Source organism: Schistocerca nitens, chromosome 8 (assembly GCF_023898315.1).
Source record: "Schistocerca nitens isolate TAMUIC-IGC-003100 chromosome 8, iqSchNite1.1, whole genome shotgun sequence".
NCBI classification, from domain to species: Eukaryota; Metazoa; Arthropoda; class Insecta; order Orthoptera; family Acrididae; genus Schistocerca; species Schistocerca nitens.
The window spans coordinates 366,794,406-366,812,677 of NC_064621.1; the positions used below are offsets into that span (position 1 = coordinate 366,794,406).

An 18,272-nucleotide genomic window follows, 5' to 3' on the forward strand; every position below is an offset into this window, starting at 1 on the left:
TACGTTTTATTTGTGAGGGTGGGTTTGATCATTTGATCTTAATTTTAGTGCATGTCCTTTGTCCCTCTGTGTCCTCCACCCTAGTGATTTTAGGGTGGAGGTTTTAATGTGTTGCAGGGGGGCTGGCTTCTCCTTTTTATTCTCATGGTCAGCCAGCCATGGTAATCTGTTTTGTCATTTTAATCTCTTCTAGCTGTTTCTTGCGTTTCTGTGGTTTTCTTCTCCCCTTTTTTTTCCGTTTAAGTGTTTGTTGCCCTTCCGTCGTCATTGTGGTTTTTCCTTTCTCTCCCCCTCCCTCCCTCCCTCCCTCCCTCCCTCCCTCCCTCCCTCCCTCCCTCCCTCCCTCCCTCCCTCCCTCCACTCCACTCCACTCTCTCCACTCCTCTCCGCTCTCCACACTCCACCTCCACCTGTGTCTTGCCACCAGGTAGTCCCTGATCACTCCACCAGGCAACACTCACGGCTCTCCCCTCACCTGTACCCTTCTATCTCCTACCCTCCTCTTTTCCCTGACCCACTCCAGATCGTGGCTCCCCGCCCCTGATTCAGTTGCACTCTGTCTGGAGCGGCCATAGGTAGCGGTCATGCTTAAGATGTGCTTGCTTGTGTGTTTTCTTTGCTTTTTGGAAGAATGCTTTGGCCAAAAGCTCTATGTGTAACAGTCTCTTTGTTGTGCTTGTCTGCAGCTCAATGTGTCATCTTTATGCCTGAAATTACTTATGCTTATTTCATTGATTCCCCATCCCAGATAACGTCCTACCTATAATTTCTCAATCCATTTACAGATTTTGTACAATTCCATGTATAATTGTACTTTAGTTGATAAATGTTGGTGTAGTACTGAATGAAATGCATTTTGGAAGTCGACAAGTTTTGCGACAAGGTGATCTCCGCAATTCGTGGCTTACAGGAGACCATGTAAGAAATGGTCAAGTTGGGCTTAACATGCTCATTGTTTTTTAAATCTTTGCTTGTTAGCATGTAGGGACTAATTTTGATCAAGACTCCTCATTATATTTGAGCTCAGAATATTTTGTAGGATTATACAACACATGGATGTTTAGAGGACTGGTCACCATGTTTTGTTCACAAGATCTGCTCTGTATTATGGCTAAAATGGGAGATAACTTAGCTACAAATTTGTACACCTTCTGAGAGGGCCCTCAAGCCTTGTTTAATTTGAGTGACTTTAGCTGATTCTCAACACCACTGATACTAGTATTTATATCAATTACGTCTTTACAGTGGTGCAAGAAGTAAACTATGGCTGTACATTTGTATCTTCCATTTGAAAACAGAGTTCAGCATGTCTTCTTTTGCTTTGCTACCATCAATTTCAGCTCCTGTCTCACCATGATCATATGGACACAACTTTGGTGCTACTGACAGCCTATGCAATCTAGGTTTTGTGAGAGATCGTGTGATAAGATTTTGCTGTGGTTGTCTCTGAAGGTTCACACATCATCCTCTTGATAGATAATGCACTTCATTCAGCATCTCCATATCTACAGCCCTTGGTTTGTTTTATACCTGTTATGCAGAAGCCATTGTTTCTTTAGAAATTTCTTTAAAGTAGCTGTATGAGTCCCTCCTCTCATCATCTGTTCTTCTAGGTATATAATTATCAAATGTATAATCAGCTATCGATTTAAACTTGCACCACAGTTCAGGGGTGAACATTTTTGAGTTCCTCTTTGAGAGGTGCCAAGACTGCCTTTTTATTCAAATTACTAAATATGTAAATCATTCTACTTGTTCAGCAACTCTGTGTGCATTAGCACGCATTGTTGCTACAATTGCTTCATGGGCACTGATTCCAGTTTTGATATGGACATGAGGTCGGTTCTATTTTTATCCATTAAGTCTAATATATTTCTGTCATGAGTGGCTTTCTGAGCAATTTGTAGTTCTCGGAGAAGGTATTTAGTAATGTCTTACAGGAAGTCTTTTCATTCTCAACACTAACAAACCTGTAATTTTCCCAGTTTGTTGTTAGATGATAAGTCTCCTCCAATGTTGACATTATGATACTTTCATTCTAGCTAAGTAAGTTTATGTTCAACTTTGTGTGCGCGCACGCACACACACACACACACACACACACACACACACACACACACACACACACACACACTGTATGCAACTTCAGTTTGAGTTGAGAGTTCAGATATACTCTTAGATTTGCCACAAAATATCTCTCTGTTGCCAATTTCGATTATTAGCTAACTTTTTGTAGCTAGTAGTATGTGAGCTCCACAGCTTTGTAGGATTGATGGCAACTCTAGTACCTTGTTGCAAATGCTTTGGCTGTGGTCACTAGAATTGTAATCATTTTATCTGGGGACTGCTTCTTTGAATCTTACTGAAATTTTTAATGCTTCAGGTTATCCTAAAGCTATCATTATCTGGAAGAGAGAGGGTGTTATCTAAGGTAAGAAACCCTTGTATGCACTCCACACACAGACAGCCATCTACGTAGCAGCCTTTGATGTGTGGTACCCCTCTCACATATTTACAGGGACCTTATGATTCTCAGCCGTATTGTGCACATCCAGTAGTCACAGCTTAGCTTGTCATAGAAACTTCAAACTCTCTGGTTCAGGCCTTATACTCTACTCAGAACCAGAGGGTACCTATTATTTCTGGGAATAACACTGTAGATTGTGAACTTGATTGAAACTCTATGAGCAAGGCTGGTCTTGTCAAACCTCTCTGCCAGTTGATGGGATGATCATAGTATGATCTCGGAGTCTGGATGACAGGCATCATATGTTGCAGCATGCGACACAATCTGCAGTTGGTTGCATCTTTTTCATTCACTAGGTACTGGAATAGCTCTTCATCATATTGAATGAGCTGTCAGCCATACAGAAAGAGGGCACAATGTAATTTTTCCATGTGTTGTGGCCATGTACTTAAGGTTTACCATTATTTTCTGTGAATTTAAAGTATCAATATATTGAAGATTCCTACTGTTTGGTGCTCTCCTTGACACTGGACACTGCAGGTTTGTAAACGAGTGAAGTGTGACTCATTGGCTTGGGTTTATTTTAAGTGGAAGACAGCAAGTTGAACCTTTTGGGTAAGGAGACAGGTGTAATACCATGAGTCTCTGGTCTCTGCTTCCCCTGTACAGTGCCTGTGGACCTGTTACTGTCATGCCATTCACAGTCAAATGGATTGTACAGTCCTGTACCGTAGGGAGCAAGTGAGAGGGTGTTGTTTGGTAGCCGGCATCCTCTTTCTACAATGCAAATGCAAACATGGATTAACAGGGTTCTTTATTTACATGATCAGGAAGCTAGCTACTTGTCTTCCATAGAGTCCATATGTTGTACAAGCCCTTCAGCAGTGGTCCTCTTGCAGACACTATTGGAAATCTTGCTATAATGTGACGCTATGTACGGTCGTAGCCTAAGCTCGCTCTGCTGGATGAGTGACAGATGCCAAACTAGAATGAGTCAGAGAGAGCGACTGAGATAGTGCATGACTGAGCTACTGACTGAGAGACTGAGCTAGGGACCGTGAGTTAGTTCATCAGTGACTGAGACCCTCTGGTCAGCGGCGGCGATCTAAATTCTTAGGGTTGAGAGGGCGTTGTGGCATGTTGCTTGAGAGTGTCTCTTTCGCCTCTCTCCTGATAGGTGCCTACTATCGATCTTCACACTAGGTCTTTGCCGACCGGTTTGCTGGTGACAGTTTATGCCAGCACATTGCCCCCCGCCCCCCTCGTTCCACCGCACCGTTGTCGTGTAGAGAGGTTGCGAACGACAATGGGAATGGAGGCAGTACGCTGGACTTACAGATGAGCCAGGAGCCCATAACTGTGGAGGACGGTGTACTCCCGACCATACCCTGCTATCTGGCTTGCGAGACAACAGGAACATCCTCCAGAAAACTGCTGCCAGGGCACATGTCCAGGCCTGAGGGTGTGTCCTGGGGCGATGACGGCAACAGCGATGGAGGGTCCTGGCTCATCAGGTTGTCGAGTAGAGACGGTTAAGGCGAGGACGCACCGACCATCCGCTCCTCCTGATGTGCCCTGGTGGCACCAGGGGCAGCTGCGAAGGTTGCCTGGTCCCATGAGGCTGTAGATCTGAGGGAAGAAAAGCAGCAGAGTTGTGGGGCAAATGACATGCACAAATTTGGTTCTGCTGGCAGCACTGCAAACCATCGGGACCTCAATCAAGTGCACAGAAGAACCAATGAGTTCCTGGTTCATGCCTCTTTCCCAACACCATGGTTGCCATAAACCCTGATAAGAACAAGCTCACATGGCACAAAGCGATACTTGTGGACCACTGGCGGCACTGGATGCTGCGGTGGGTGTAGCAGCATTTGATGGTGGCGGCCATGCAGAAATTCCGCCAGAGATCGTCCGTCTCATGGGTGGGAGCGATAGGAGGTGAGGAAGAATTACAGTGCCTGTTCCAACGTGTGGGTGGTGTGAAGCGTGGCCATCTGGTGCTTAAAAGTGCAAACAAAGTGTTCTGTTTCTCCGTTGGACTGGGGTAAAATGAAGCACTTGTTAGGTGACAAATGCCATTTCCTTCACAAAACTGTTCAAAATTACATTAAATGAACTGTGGTCTGTTGTCCGACACAAGTACTTTGGGCAAACCTTCAGCACAAAATATGGAGGTCAACGCTTAAATGGTGCTACATGATGTGTAGAAGCCATAGGCACCGCAAATGGGAACTTGCTAAAAGAGTCTACCATTATGAGCCAACGAGTGTTCCAAATTGGTCCTGCAAAGTCAGTGTGCACTCTTTGCTGCGGGGATTGAGTCATAGGCCAAGCTGAGAATGTCAATGGTGGAGGGGATTGTTTTTCCGTGCGTGTGTGACACTGTGCCGTCATCTGTTCAATGTGGGTGTCGAAGCCGTGCAAAGTACAGTGCTGTTGCACTAACTGTTTAGTGCGAACAATTCCCCAATGTCCTTAGTAGAGCAATCGTAACACATCCTTTTGCAACACTTTGGGAATAAGCACACACGATTATCCACTGTCATTTTGTACTAGAATCACATCCTTTTGAACTGAAAGGTTATGCCCACATGCAAAATATCGGCACACAATTGAGTTCTGAACACTGTTCAATGAACGAGGCCGAGATGTGTGAATGTAATGCAACAAAATCTTGAGATCTGGGTCTGCTTCTGTGGACTGTGCAATTTTCCTGTAGTGCAAGGGAAAATACTCCAGCAGTTCAGAGTCCTGCGCATAGATATGGCAACGAGATGTGGCAGATGCATCAAAATCGGAGTCTGGGCCAATTGGAAGGCAAGATAGGGTGTCTGCATTGCCATGCTTTGTCTTAGGTCTGTACATAATTTCATACTGATTGTGCAAAAGCAACAGAGCCCAACATTGCAATTTCTGAGCTGTGCGTGCAGGAACTGGCTTTGACGGATGAAACGAGAACTGCAAAGGTTTGTGATCTGTCACTAAATAGAACTTGCGACCAAACAAATAGTGATGGAATTTGATCATGCCATACACAATAGTGAGAGCTGCTTTTTCAGTTTGTGAATAATTGCAACTTTGAGGCAAAAGCAATGGATCTGTCTTATGCACCAATTCTGTGTGAAAGCACAGTGTTGATTCCATAGGAAGAAGTGTTAACTTGCAAAACTACCAGCTTGACAGGATCAAAATGTACTAAACATCTTCCACTGAGCAAGGCATTTTTGAGTTTCAGGAGTGTGTCTTGACACTCTTTAGTCCACACAAAATGCACATTTTTCCAACACAAGCGATGCAGTGCAGCCGCAATTTGAGCAGCATTCGGTATGAACCAAATATAGTACGTCATCTTGCCTAGTACTGACTGCAGTTCAGACACATTGTGAGGAACAGACAGATCACGGATTGCACACAAATGAGATTGGAGGGGGTGCACACCCTGACTGTTTATCACATGACAAGTTTGAAATTCTTTCAATTCATTGGCTCCTTTGTCTTTTAAAGCAGTTGGAGTGGAGTGAGCCCAGAAAAATTTCGGCTGTGCATTGTCTTTTAATGTAACGTAGGCTACAAAGTTATTAGCTTTTCCCAGTCCTTCTGAAAATAGTTCAGGAAATTCTTTGAGCAAGCTGGCGACACTTTTTTTTGGTGCAAAAGCCGCTACTGAAAGTATGTTGTCTTGGATGCGAAAGCCAAACAAAGCGGAGGCATCTAAACTGAAAATGTTTTCACTGTCTCTTGATTTCAGCACAGTAAAATCCACTGCCCTAGTGTAGGATTTGTAAGTGGCAGGCAAACTACTCTCTCCAAGCACTGGAATTTCCTATCCGTTGTAAGCAGTGAGGTGCTTGCCAGATTTAGAAAGGCTAGGTGAGCCTACCTGTTCATACGTGGCATGATTAAGCAAGGTTATTGAGGCACTGTGTCTAACTGAAAGTTCACACAATGGCCAGCAATTCATATTGAGACAAATAGTTTGTTAGAACCTCATTGCACAGCACTAGGGCGACAGGGAGGCACAACTTCAACTTTACCTTTGTCAGAACCTGTTGTAGGTTTTGAAAACACAGTGTTCACTACATGTACGTGAGCATGTTTATTGTGGGAGCAGGCAAAATTGGTGTTTATGTGCTGTTACAAACAAACTGCTTGGACATGACCTTTTCTTCCACACATGTAACACGTTGTGTTATGTGAGGGGCAATCTTGTCTTTGATGGCGAGCAAAACATCTACGGCAAGACTTCACTAAATTCACAGGCCTGTTTACCTGTCTAAGTGGCTGTCCGCTTGGCTGTGTACGCCCTTGTTATTGAGGCTGCTTGGGGCAGTCGTGAGCAAGGGGTAATTCAACCCGACAAATTGGGGCCTAGTCAAACTTATCGGCCATTATTGCACCCAAATTATATTGCTCTAAGATTAGCAATACTTGGGGGAGTGATGGATCAGAGTACTTTAAGATCTGTTCACGTATTCTACTGTCTTGGACATCATGTATCATGAGATCACTGTAAAAGTTGCAACAGCTACATTTAAATTTACACTTCCTAGTCATGCCTGTTAGTTCTGTGTACCACTGGCGGTACGTCCGTTCCAGCTTTTTCTGCAAGCAGAACAACTGATATCTAATTGCAGCTACTTGAACTTGCCAGTCATAATATGTAGTTACTGCAGCAATTAGTTGGTCATAACTGAGTTCAGCAGGAGACGCAGTTGGGAATAGTTCTTATATTAACCTGTGAACACTGGGGACCCCACAATTGAAAAGAAGGATTGTAACTATACAGTACCTTGAACACAATGAACTTCACAGTGTGTTTGGAACAGTGTCAGGTATTCGAGCCATTCCTCTTCCATGTTGTTAAATTGCCGGAATGTTGTTATGCTGGTCGGCGGCACTTGTGGGGCTCGTTGGTTGGTCAGTTGTGTGGCCGACACAGCTTGTGCAGCCAGGAGTTGTACCGTCATCAGTAAGGTAGCAATTTGTTGGTTCTGAAACTGAAAAGCTTCTTTTAGATCCATCACATTGGTCATCTGCAGCTGAAATTTGGGGGCAGGGGTTGGAGGTGGCAGGGAATTCATGGTATACTCAAAGACGTTATAGCAAAGAGCAACCAGAGCCTCTGAGAAGTGAAATTTGATTAATTCCGTGGTTCCCCTCATGGAAATACATGCAAGAACGGAACAAAAAATTAGCAAACACTTGAACACAATCACTCCTGAAAGCTAAAACAGAAGAGAAACAAGCAAAATCTTTTGGCTAAGTTGATTATCTTCGATCGCCATTGAATTATCCTTGTTGCCACTGGAGTATCCTTGTCGCCACTGAAGAGTCTTGTACTGTAGGGAGGAACTGAGAGGATGTTGTTTGGTTGCTGGTATCCTCTTTCTGCTACACAAATGCACACGTTGATTAACAGGGTTCTTTATTTACATAAAAGGCTACTTATTGTCAATAGAGTGTATGTGTTCTGGTACAGGCTCTTCAGCAATAGTCCTCTTGCAGACACTGTTGGAAGTCTTGCTATAATCTTACACTATGTACTGTTATAGCTTAAGCCTGCTCTGCTGGATGAGTGACAACACCAACCTAGAATGAGTCAGTGAGAGTGACTGAGGTAGTGAGTGACTGAACTAGTGACTGAGAGACTGAGCTGGGGGCTGAGTTAGTCCATCAGTGACTGAGACCCTCCAGTCAGTGGCGACAATCGAAATCTTTGTGGGCGAGAGGGGATTGGTGGCTTTTTGCTTGCGAGTGTGCCTGTGGCCTTTCTCCTGATAGGCACACCTGATCCAGTGCCTACTATCGATCTTCATGCTACATCTCTGCCAACTGGTGTGCTGGCGATAGCTTACACCAGCAGCACAAGGGCCTATGCTAACAGCACGACATTGCCTGCAGCATCTCTCCTGGGCTTGTGACTATATTGGTTAGACTTCAAGACAACTGGAAAACTGTGACCTGATCAGATGAGTTCCAATTTCAGTTGGGAATAGCTGATAGTAAGGTTTGAGTGAAGTACAGACCCCACAAAGCCATGGACTCAAGTTGTCAACAAGGCACTGTGTCTCCATAATAGTTTGGGCTGTGTTCACACGGAATGGACTTGGTCCTCTGGACCAACCGAATGGGCCACTGACAGTAAATCTTTGCGTTCAGGTACTTCGAGACCATTTATAGCCAATCATGGACTTCATTTTCCCAAACAACAATGGAATTTTTATGAATGACAATGTGCCATGTCACTGAGCCACAACTGTTCACAATAGTTTGATAGCCTCAGGCTGTATATGATCTCCAGCTGTGGACTAGACTCCAGTCCACCACGAGGAAAGGAGGAGGGAAACTTTGAAAATGCCAGCCACTAGCACTGATGAAACATCAGAAAAATTGTCAAACAAACATCGTCCGAAGAATTTGAGACAGAAACCAAAAGGCAATATGTCAACAAGTGGCCATGAAAGCCTCTGTAGTTTTTAAATAAAGTAAACGTGACAGTTGCAGGCAGGAAGCACTCGTTTAATCCATTTGTCGTAGCTGTGGACCAAAGTTCAGTGAAAACATCTCATTACATTATAGCTCAGAACACACTCAAAGATTCTGCAATAGATGGATGTCAGTGGTATTTTTGTGAATAACTAAAAGCACAGTTTTTTGTATGGAGAGCAAATTCCAAGTAGAATCTGATAAGGATATCCCACGGCCCTGGTATTCCTATGGTTGTGTGACTACCACCAAGTTATCAATTAGGATGAATGGGCATAGAGAGAGGGGTGTCTACTTGCAGTAACAATATCCTGTTGCAGACCATGCTATACAACATGACAGTTGTGATCTTGGTGTATGTTTCACTACACTTTCCATTTGGATTCTCCCCCCTGACACCAGTTTCTCAGCTCTACGCAGGTTGGAGCTGGCGTTACAATATGTCCTTACTTCTCGCCACGTACCTGGCCTTAATTTACATTGAATTCTTTACTTTCTTTGGTCTCGGTATTTCTTTTCAGCAACTATTCCTTTCATTGCCTTTTTCACTTTTCCATGTCTCTTATTTTTATGATGTGTCTATTTTTCCGTGCATCCCCCTTTCCCACCTCACCTCACCTGTCTGCCACGTGTAATGCACTTAGCTTTCTGCTCTTATTAATGCTTGCAAGATGTTATATCAGAAATCTCTGTCTTACTCTTTACCCAATCTTCCACCTTTTGGGTCCTCAGGTTTTTGAATCTTGTCTTGTACAGTCCCCAACAATCAGTCTTTCCTTCTAATCCTATCCAGTAAGTCTGCCCTGACCCGAGATTGTGGGCAACTTTTCCGTAACTCTTCCCATCTCTGAAACCTTGCCAGTCCTCGTCCCTCTTCCGTCCCCTTCAGCCCTTCTGCCAGGAGGAGCCACTGGCTTGGATAGCTTGCACATTTCCTTAACTTTTATAAGTGTTTTCTCCTGTTCCAGCTGGGTGAGTAGACTTTTTTTATCCATACATTTATATTATATTCTCAAAAATTGATTATTTTTGTTGGTATAACTTTGCTAGTAGTATGTTAATGAGAGAAAAATAGTAATTGTGTTTGTATTCCAGCAACAAGTTACAACAGAGGTAAGCAAGAAAAAAAGTAATTCAGGCAGTTAAGTTTATTGTTTCAAATCAAGGTAGTCACAGTTCTATGTTGTGAGACCTACAATGTCTTAATATTGCTGAGTTTGGCGAGATGATGCCAGGCAGCTCCCTACCAGCTCTGATATCGCTGCTCCCTCGATTTTCTAGAGGAAACTTCACAGTGGGGCAGAGTCAGTAATTTACGAGGGAGATGATAACTCACAGGTTCAGATATCTTTTATGAATGATGTATTCTCACTCAGCAGGCATGGTAACTTCTGTAAATGAAATTCCAAACCATCACTTCAGTATTAAGATCTATTAATAAAATGTCCTTCCAGCAAGGCTGTGAAGCTACAAGGTTTGTTGTACTAAATGTTGTGGTCCTTTTCCTTACGTGGCTCAGCAAGCGGCAGACATCTTTACTTTTGAAACTATTACCCATCTAATCCTTGCTGCTTAGGTGTTATGAGCTGAATTAGCCAGTAATTCTGGATGGAGTCTTCAAAACAGCAGTAGATGTCGCCTGTGATGGCAGCATCAAGTGGGACCAGGTGCCTTATCTTTCTTCACCTGACTGCTCTGAAGATCCCCTGCTAGCTGCTACTGCTGCCCTGTATGTCACACACTCACAGCAGCAGCAGGCTCTTGCCTCTGACAACATTGTACATACCTCTGTCACAAAGGACCCACTTTTATGTCTCTCTCTCATCATTTTGCTACCCCCACAAAGAAATGTTCTTGTTTGTTATCCTTTACCCTGCTTTGTTATATTAATAATTTAGATACTTGCATGGTTCACATTAGTACAAAAAATTACTATCTTTGTCTAAAATAAATTATCGTCATCTTATTTTGTAATACTGTAAATGTAGCAGTATAAGAATTTACATAATAAAAGAAAAGTCTCTTGGCCGAGTGTACCAATCTCGATTAACTGTTAACTGCAGTTAAGTCGATATATAATCCTGTTCAACTCAAGATTCTGGTGCACCAACATCGATCTAAGTTAAATGAGGGTATCGACCACGGTTATCTTTAACCGGGGCTCTTTCCCGGTTTTCTCAACATAATCGCGGTTTTAGAGGCATACGCTATTAATATGGTGGTGCATTTTGATGTTATGGATGGCATTGAGAAAGAATTTTTATACCTTCACCATTTAAATCGTGGCCAAAACCGTGTTGGAGTGATTATGGAAAGGGGAAACCCTTTTGAAGATTATAGTGACAGGAAGTTTGAAGAGAGATTTTGTCTGTCAAAAGAAACAGTGTGGTGGTTATTAGACCAAATTAATGATAGGTTAGAATTTCCTACTGATCGGAACAACCCTATTTCTCTGATGAACAGACTTTTGATTACTTTAAGAGCATATGCAACAGGTGCATTCAACATTCTTATTGGGGGCAACAATAATGTACATCGTACAACAGCACAACGAATCATCAGTGATGTATCAGACATCATAGCATCAATGTCTCCTCGCTTTATAAAATTTCCTACAAGAGAAGAAGTGCACTCTGTGATATATGATTTTAGTCAATTGGACTGATTTCCTGGTGTTCTTCGTACTTTGGATTGTACCCATACAAGAATTCAGTCTCCTGGAGGACACAATGCGGAACTTTTCCGTAATAGGACATCATATGTTTCCTTTAACTGTCAAACCATTAGTGATCACAGTTTGTTAATAAGAGACATTGTTGCTCGATGGCTGAGCTCTGTGCACGACAGTACCATATTTCTCAACTGTGCTCGCAGAGCTCAATTTGAAAACGGAGAAATACCACAAGGTCACTTCTGCAAAATGAAGCAGAGTATCGATATAACAGGTCTCATATTAAAACTAGAAACACTGTTGAGAAAAAATATGGCTTGTGGAAGAGAAGATATCCCATATTATCTGTAGGAACAAGATGTGATCTACAGAAAACAATGTCAATAATTGTGGGTACTGCTGTCGTGCATAATATTGCGAGGAGTACAAGCAGTGAAGAACCACCAGAAGATCCAGAAATTTTTTGACTTTTAAATCAGTTACGTGACGAGAGAGGCCCCAACATTGAAGATAACGAACCTGTGCTACCTGGACAGCAGATGTGTCCTGATGGCACATTACCAGGAAGAGCAGTCCGCCGCACTATAATTAATGAACATTTCTGATAAGGTAACATAAATACATTGTTCAGAATGAAAAATTACGATTATAGTTACGGGATTTCACCATATTTTTAATTTTTCCAATTATTTCAGCATGTAATCTATTATTTTCTGTCATCTAGGGAACATGAAAGTACTCACTGAATGGGTGTGTAATGAGACATTCAGTGGTACGCCAATAACACTTTCAAATTTCAAACTAAAAGCCAGAGTGTGCCGTATCCTATGCTTACGACGAACACAGAAATGTTATTAATTTATGAGTGAACTTATGAGGAGTAGAATGAAATTGCGCCTCCACATGGGAGCACATTGCCTGTTTTTCTTTTAAGCTGCAGCTGTCAGTTTTCTTATTTTCAAGAAGAGATGCATTTGCAACCATCAGTTCAAGAAGGACATCTGTCTCGTACTTCGAGAAATTCGGGGTTCTTCTTTTATTCTCCATTATTCTCCAAAAAAAGGAACATATCAGAAATAGGTACTGAGGTACGTATACACACTTCTGCTTGTCGACGGAAACACAGCAAAGAGAGAATGTGACACCAGCGATTATCTGTGCAATTTCATGTTTACTAACATCTTTGCATCGTCAGGACACGTTCCATTGCAATGTACAGAGTTTACCGCAGTCAAATGCACGGTTGGCTGACGATGGTTTGCTGACCAGCAATTAATGTTGGTGCCCTGCAGAAACATTTTAAACACGGTTTACTTTTAACCATGATTGCAGGACCTTGGTTATCATGCTTTTTGACCGGGATTGGTGCACTCGTCAATCTGTTTATTTGCCTCTCCGGTTTTCTGCCAAAGACAGGCTTCTTGTCTGATATTATAGTTAGAGTCGCAAATGTAGGCAGCAGAGTTTAGGCTTGTTCTGCACACTTGACGTCACACAGTCTCTGGCAGCCAAAGAAACATTCATTGGTGTTTTCTGTGCTGTGAATGTTGTAGTCAGTGTTAACATTAAATGTGATTGTAACAAGTTATTTGGTGAATTATTATTCAGTTAGCACACTGGACTCGCATTCGGGAGGACGACGGTTCAACCCCGTGTCCGACCATCCTGATTTAGGTTTTCCGTGATTTCCCTAAATCTCTCCAGGCAAATGGTTCCTTTGAGAGGGCATGGCCGTCTTCCTTCCCCGTCCTTCCCTAATCGGATGAGACTGATTACCTGGCTGTCTGGTCTCTTCCCCCACAACGACCCCAACCATTATTCAGTTTGTTCTGAGTTGGTAATGGCATTAAGCTACAAATTCTGCGTAAGCAAGTGAAAGACATAATTAGCAGGATACATGCTTTCTTCAAGCACAAAGCCCCACTGTTCCTGTAATGCCACTGTTGCTTGGAACCGGCATCACTGCAACTCTCGTCTCTGCCCCGACCTGTGTGGATCGCATCTTTCGTGAATCAGACATTAGAGACACTGCCCCCATTATCTCTGTATCTGCTGCGTAAAAGACTCAAAGGCTTCAATTTCTGTAACATTCAACAGTATTGTGCTGCATTGGATTACTTTTGGGAAGAAAATATGTTGCTAAAATATAACTGAACTGTTACAGGCTGTTAGTACAAATTTACTTGATACTGAATCAAAATGTTCCTCAAAATTTGTGATTTCCATGAAAATTGGTAATTCATACCCATTGTTCCATTTTGTAATTTTGTTTATGACTTCGAAGTGTTTCATTGGAAAGTTTGCTGTAGAAAGTTACTTAGATGCCAGTGTTATCAATGTACTGTGAAAAAAGTTTATTGGAGGAGTTCCTAGTATTCTCTGCATTCTTTGACCATCACTTCCTGCCAGCTGACTTCTGTCTCCCTTTCTGCATCCAAGATAGAAGACTAGGTAAAATCGTCTGAAGAAGGCCACTAAGTGCACGAAACTGGGTAAGAAATTAATTTTTTTTTTTTTTTGTGAAACTGGTCACTGATTTTTTTGATATATACAACTACAGTTGCTGAGGATGGATGAAATACTAGACACTGTAGTGTTGTACAGTGCAACAATACAAGCATACAGCGAAAGCTGAACAAAGGGCTACCACAACGGTGTGTTCTGGCTACCACTTTACTCAAGTCTTTATATCTCAAACCTGCTGAACACTGCTGCAAGGAAATTTGAGTATGTTGTTGACCTAGCTTTATCTATCCAACATAAAAACTATGAAGTCACTGAGGCAATTTAGCAGAAGATTTATCCACTTAAAATGAGTACTTTAAGAAATTGAGGTTTATACTAAATCTTGACAAGACCCAAGCTAGTTGGTTCACCTACAATACCCAAGCTAGTTGGTTCACCTAGATATCCCAGATGCAAATTGCCAGCTGAAATTTTCTTTTAATGACACAATGCTCGAATGCCAAAAGCATCCGAAATATCTAAGAGTGACTTTAGACACAATCGTAGGTTTCAAACAACGTGTTGTTAATATTGCCTCCAAGATAAGGACTCACAACAACATTATCGAGTTTAGTGGCACTACAGGGGCAGCTTCAGCAAACATTTACGAACTTCAGCATCAAACCTGGCATACTCTGTAGCCAAGTATTGTGCACCAGTCTGGTTGAATAGAGCTCACTCCAAAACAATACAACTATGAGGATGGTTACTGGATACTCAAGTCTACTGCATTGCTGTCCAAAACTCAGCCACATAGCCTCACTCCTACTGTGCGGACAGGAAGTGCTTGTAAAGGAATGCAAGAAAATTAAGAACATTCCTGAACTGCCCATTCGTCATGACATATCCCAGCTGGCAATAAATCAACTATGATGCTGAAACCCCATCTTGCGCAGCGGCCTGCAGGTAGCAGCTTCAACCTCAGTGCCAAATAGTTGGAATCTTGGAATAAAAATGCTCCCATATCTACACAATCTAACAGATCCACTAGAAATGACCAATGGTTTTGAATTCTCTTGTTGTATATGAAAAAGTTTAAGCTGAATATGCATGGGACATTGTATTTGTGCAGAAAATTGATACAAATGGAGAAAACTTCCAACATGAAACTGAAACTGGATTTCCTAGACAATGAGTCATCATCTTGTTGAAGAATGTGAGCTGAGAGCATTTCTTGCTAATCCAATGGAATTCTTCGTTCTAACACTCATGTGCCTTGAGTGGGTAACTGTTAACCAATATTAGCATATGGAATTTATATTTTTCATATTTCTTCTCTGTTAATGTGTTGTAATACAGTGTGTCATATATGCTAAATGAATAAACAATAACCACCAGACTTCTTTTTTCTTACTGTGAGTGCTAAGCCTATGTGCACAGACAGCCCCATGATAATCGTCCTACCTAGTATGAAACCCACCCCATCTGACAGAACAAGGTGGCACAGTGGTAAGACACTGGACTCCCATTCAGGGTGATGGTGGTTCAAATCTTTCAGTAGTCATGCAAATTTAGAGTTGAGTTGCTGTTAATTACTAAAGGTAAATACCAGTGTTGTTTCTTTGAAAAAAGATAAAAGTGATTCCCCCATCCCCTCCCCTTTACCCAATCTGAGTGTATGCTCCATTGATTTTAACCTCATTGTCAACAGGATTTTGAACTGTAATGTCCGTTTTATGCTTCACATCCTTCCTAATCCTTTTGACCCACCATATTCTGAGTCATAATTATTTCGCCTTTGAAGCCAAAATCCGCTAACTAATCTCGGATACTTCCACAGATACTAGCTTGGCACCATCCTGTGTTACCTTGTTTACAGACCACCTAGAGGAATCTTACCTATTTATTTTCATTGCAGCTGTTGCTAGATACTTGTGTTATCTATCTCAAGTGCCATTCATAACTGAGATTCAACATCTGAAACTGTTTTATGCTACATTATATTTTGCACAGATGAGTGTAGTTTATAGCCTCCATTTATATTTCAGTGTGGTACATGTAAAGTTCTCTTGTAATTTAAAATGACAGATTTTTTTATGTGTAAGACTGTGCTTTTTCATGCTACACTGAAATTAGTATTATTTTTATATGCTTCACAGGACACTAAGCCTGTACCTGGATTGGTAAGCATTGTGATCTACTTTTCATGTCTTGTGCATAATCCTTTTTCTGCTGATGTGTGTTTTGTGTGTGTCCTTTACTGAGTGAAAGTGTAAAATTATTGCAGCAGTGCACATTTGTTTCACACGATGTGGAAGTTAATGTGGCGGTAATCTCTCGAATGTCGAGGAACAATATAGTAAAGCGCATTAAAGACAAACCGATTGGTTGTCACTCCGCATGTGGGAATACTTGACGGAAAATGTTTCCACAAGGTATGCCAAAAATGTGTCCCATATTTACCACTTACAGCAAGCTAGGATATAGCTTGTTGCTAATTGTGATTGTACTTTTCATTTAACAGAAAGAAATTTTTATACATATCAGGCTGCAGGCGCCAGTTGTAACTGGAAACTGAGACACATTACAGAATGCAAGGAAATTCAAATACCAATTTATTTTTCTTGTTTGGTGCATTCATCATACAGAACCGATGCTGGGTGATTATTTCAACTTATATCACTGTATTAATAAACAGTCATCAGGTACCTTTAAGTTTACTGTTGTCGTCATTGTTTTTACCTGTGCTTTAAATCAGCTGACCATTGTTCAAATGCAAAATGATTGCATGCACAGCTTTCTGTCATTAAACCCTTCACATCACTTGTATGTATGCCGCCTGCTTTGTAATTTTGGAAAGCTTTGTTGATTCCTCCCTGCGCCCACAAGCATATGTACCTATCTAAATTTTAATGATGCCAGACACCTTCATGTACACGGTAAAGCCCTAACCCTAGCATGTTCATCAGTGGTTTGCTGAACTTCAGTGTTTTTAGCAGTAATGATTATATTTGTGTGAATAGTTTATTTCTGCTGCAGGACCGCTACTTGTTTTGCTCTGGTGCCTGTGATGGGAAAGTGAATTTATATTCTGCATTGCGTATGGAGCTACTTATGTGCTACCAGATCACAACAATGACATTAGCTCGGAATGTCAATGCTGTCCGTTTCACCTCAGATGGCTCCAGGGTAAATATCATGGTTTTCTTAGAAAGAACTACGGTGTATTAAATGCTTTTTTGCCAAACTTGAAAAAGTGTGTTTCCATATTTGCTTTATGTATGTATTTTCCACAAGCTAATAAATAAATTGTTTCTGAAGATTGGCCAGTGGGATCAGCATTTTTTTTAAAAAAAGGATGACTGTTACAAGACGGTACAGAGCTCAATATTTAATTTCAGTCCAGTTAAAAAACTGTGTTTTAAAAGTTGGTTCCAACCCGTTATGGGCATGCATCAAATTTAGCTTTTATATCTCCAGTGTCAGAATATTATTGTACAGTTTGTGCCCTTATTCTATATTATACTTTAATTGTTCTGTGTGAATGTAACAAATGTTAGGAAGCAAACAGTTCTGTGTGGCACTGAGTGGAGTAAACACTTTTTTATTTTTAATGTTTTTATATGTTGTGCCACTTAATCTTTCGTCTTAATAAACCATTTTTACGGAATGCTGCACATCAATATGGAATATATTTTCAGAATTTAGAAACAATATCCTACTGAAGCACACTTTTAGGTAACTCCACATTTCTGGTTGAAGAATTATTCTGGTCCACGGAATTCTGATAGTGGTAACAGAATTTCACTTGTAATAGAACTGTATTTGAAATCAATATTCTTGTGGAATAGACTGACTTGTCAGGTGTTCTGACCTTTTTTATGACTCCATTAAATGACAGGTTTAACACTGTTACTTGAGTAAGTAAAAATAATAAACATTCTCACTATGTTGGTCGTTAAAGTAACATTTGGACTACATGGAGCCTTTTCTAGACAACTTTGATGTATCTCTTCTGTCTACCAGCATATTTTTTTTATTTTTACAAATAAAAAGTGTCGCAGCACACAACACAAACCAACAAACCAAAACTGGTTTGTGTATCTGTTTATTTAATACGACACATGTTGACACAACATACAGTAATGTTAAACCGCTGGGAGGGTCCTGTTGGCCTAGATATGGACAAGTGTAAACATCAGT

At 41.4% G+C, this 18,272-nt stretch overlaps 1 protein-coding gene across 5 annotated transcripts in view; it reads left to right on the plus strand.

Annotated features, from left to right (window-relative positions):
- Positions 1-18,272, plus strand: part of LOC126198452 (uncharacterized) — a 117,792-nt gene that overhangs the window by 12,498 nt on the left and 87,022 nt on the right. For 4 of the 5 annotated variants that reach the window (XR_007540075.1, XR_007540076.1, XM_049934783.1 and 1 more), the window contains one exon: positions 17,109-17,258. Coding sequence is in view for 3 of the 5 variants with exons in the window: in XM_049934783.1 (XP_049790740.1) it covers positions 17,109-17,258 (150 nt within the window). In the remaining 2 variants the exon portion in view is untranslated. Of the gene's footprint in view, positions 1-16,356; positions 16,505-16,593; positions 16,730-17,108; positions 17,259-18,272 lie in introns of all 5 variants that reach the window. The other variant, XM_049934784.1, reaches the window with a different exon arrangement.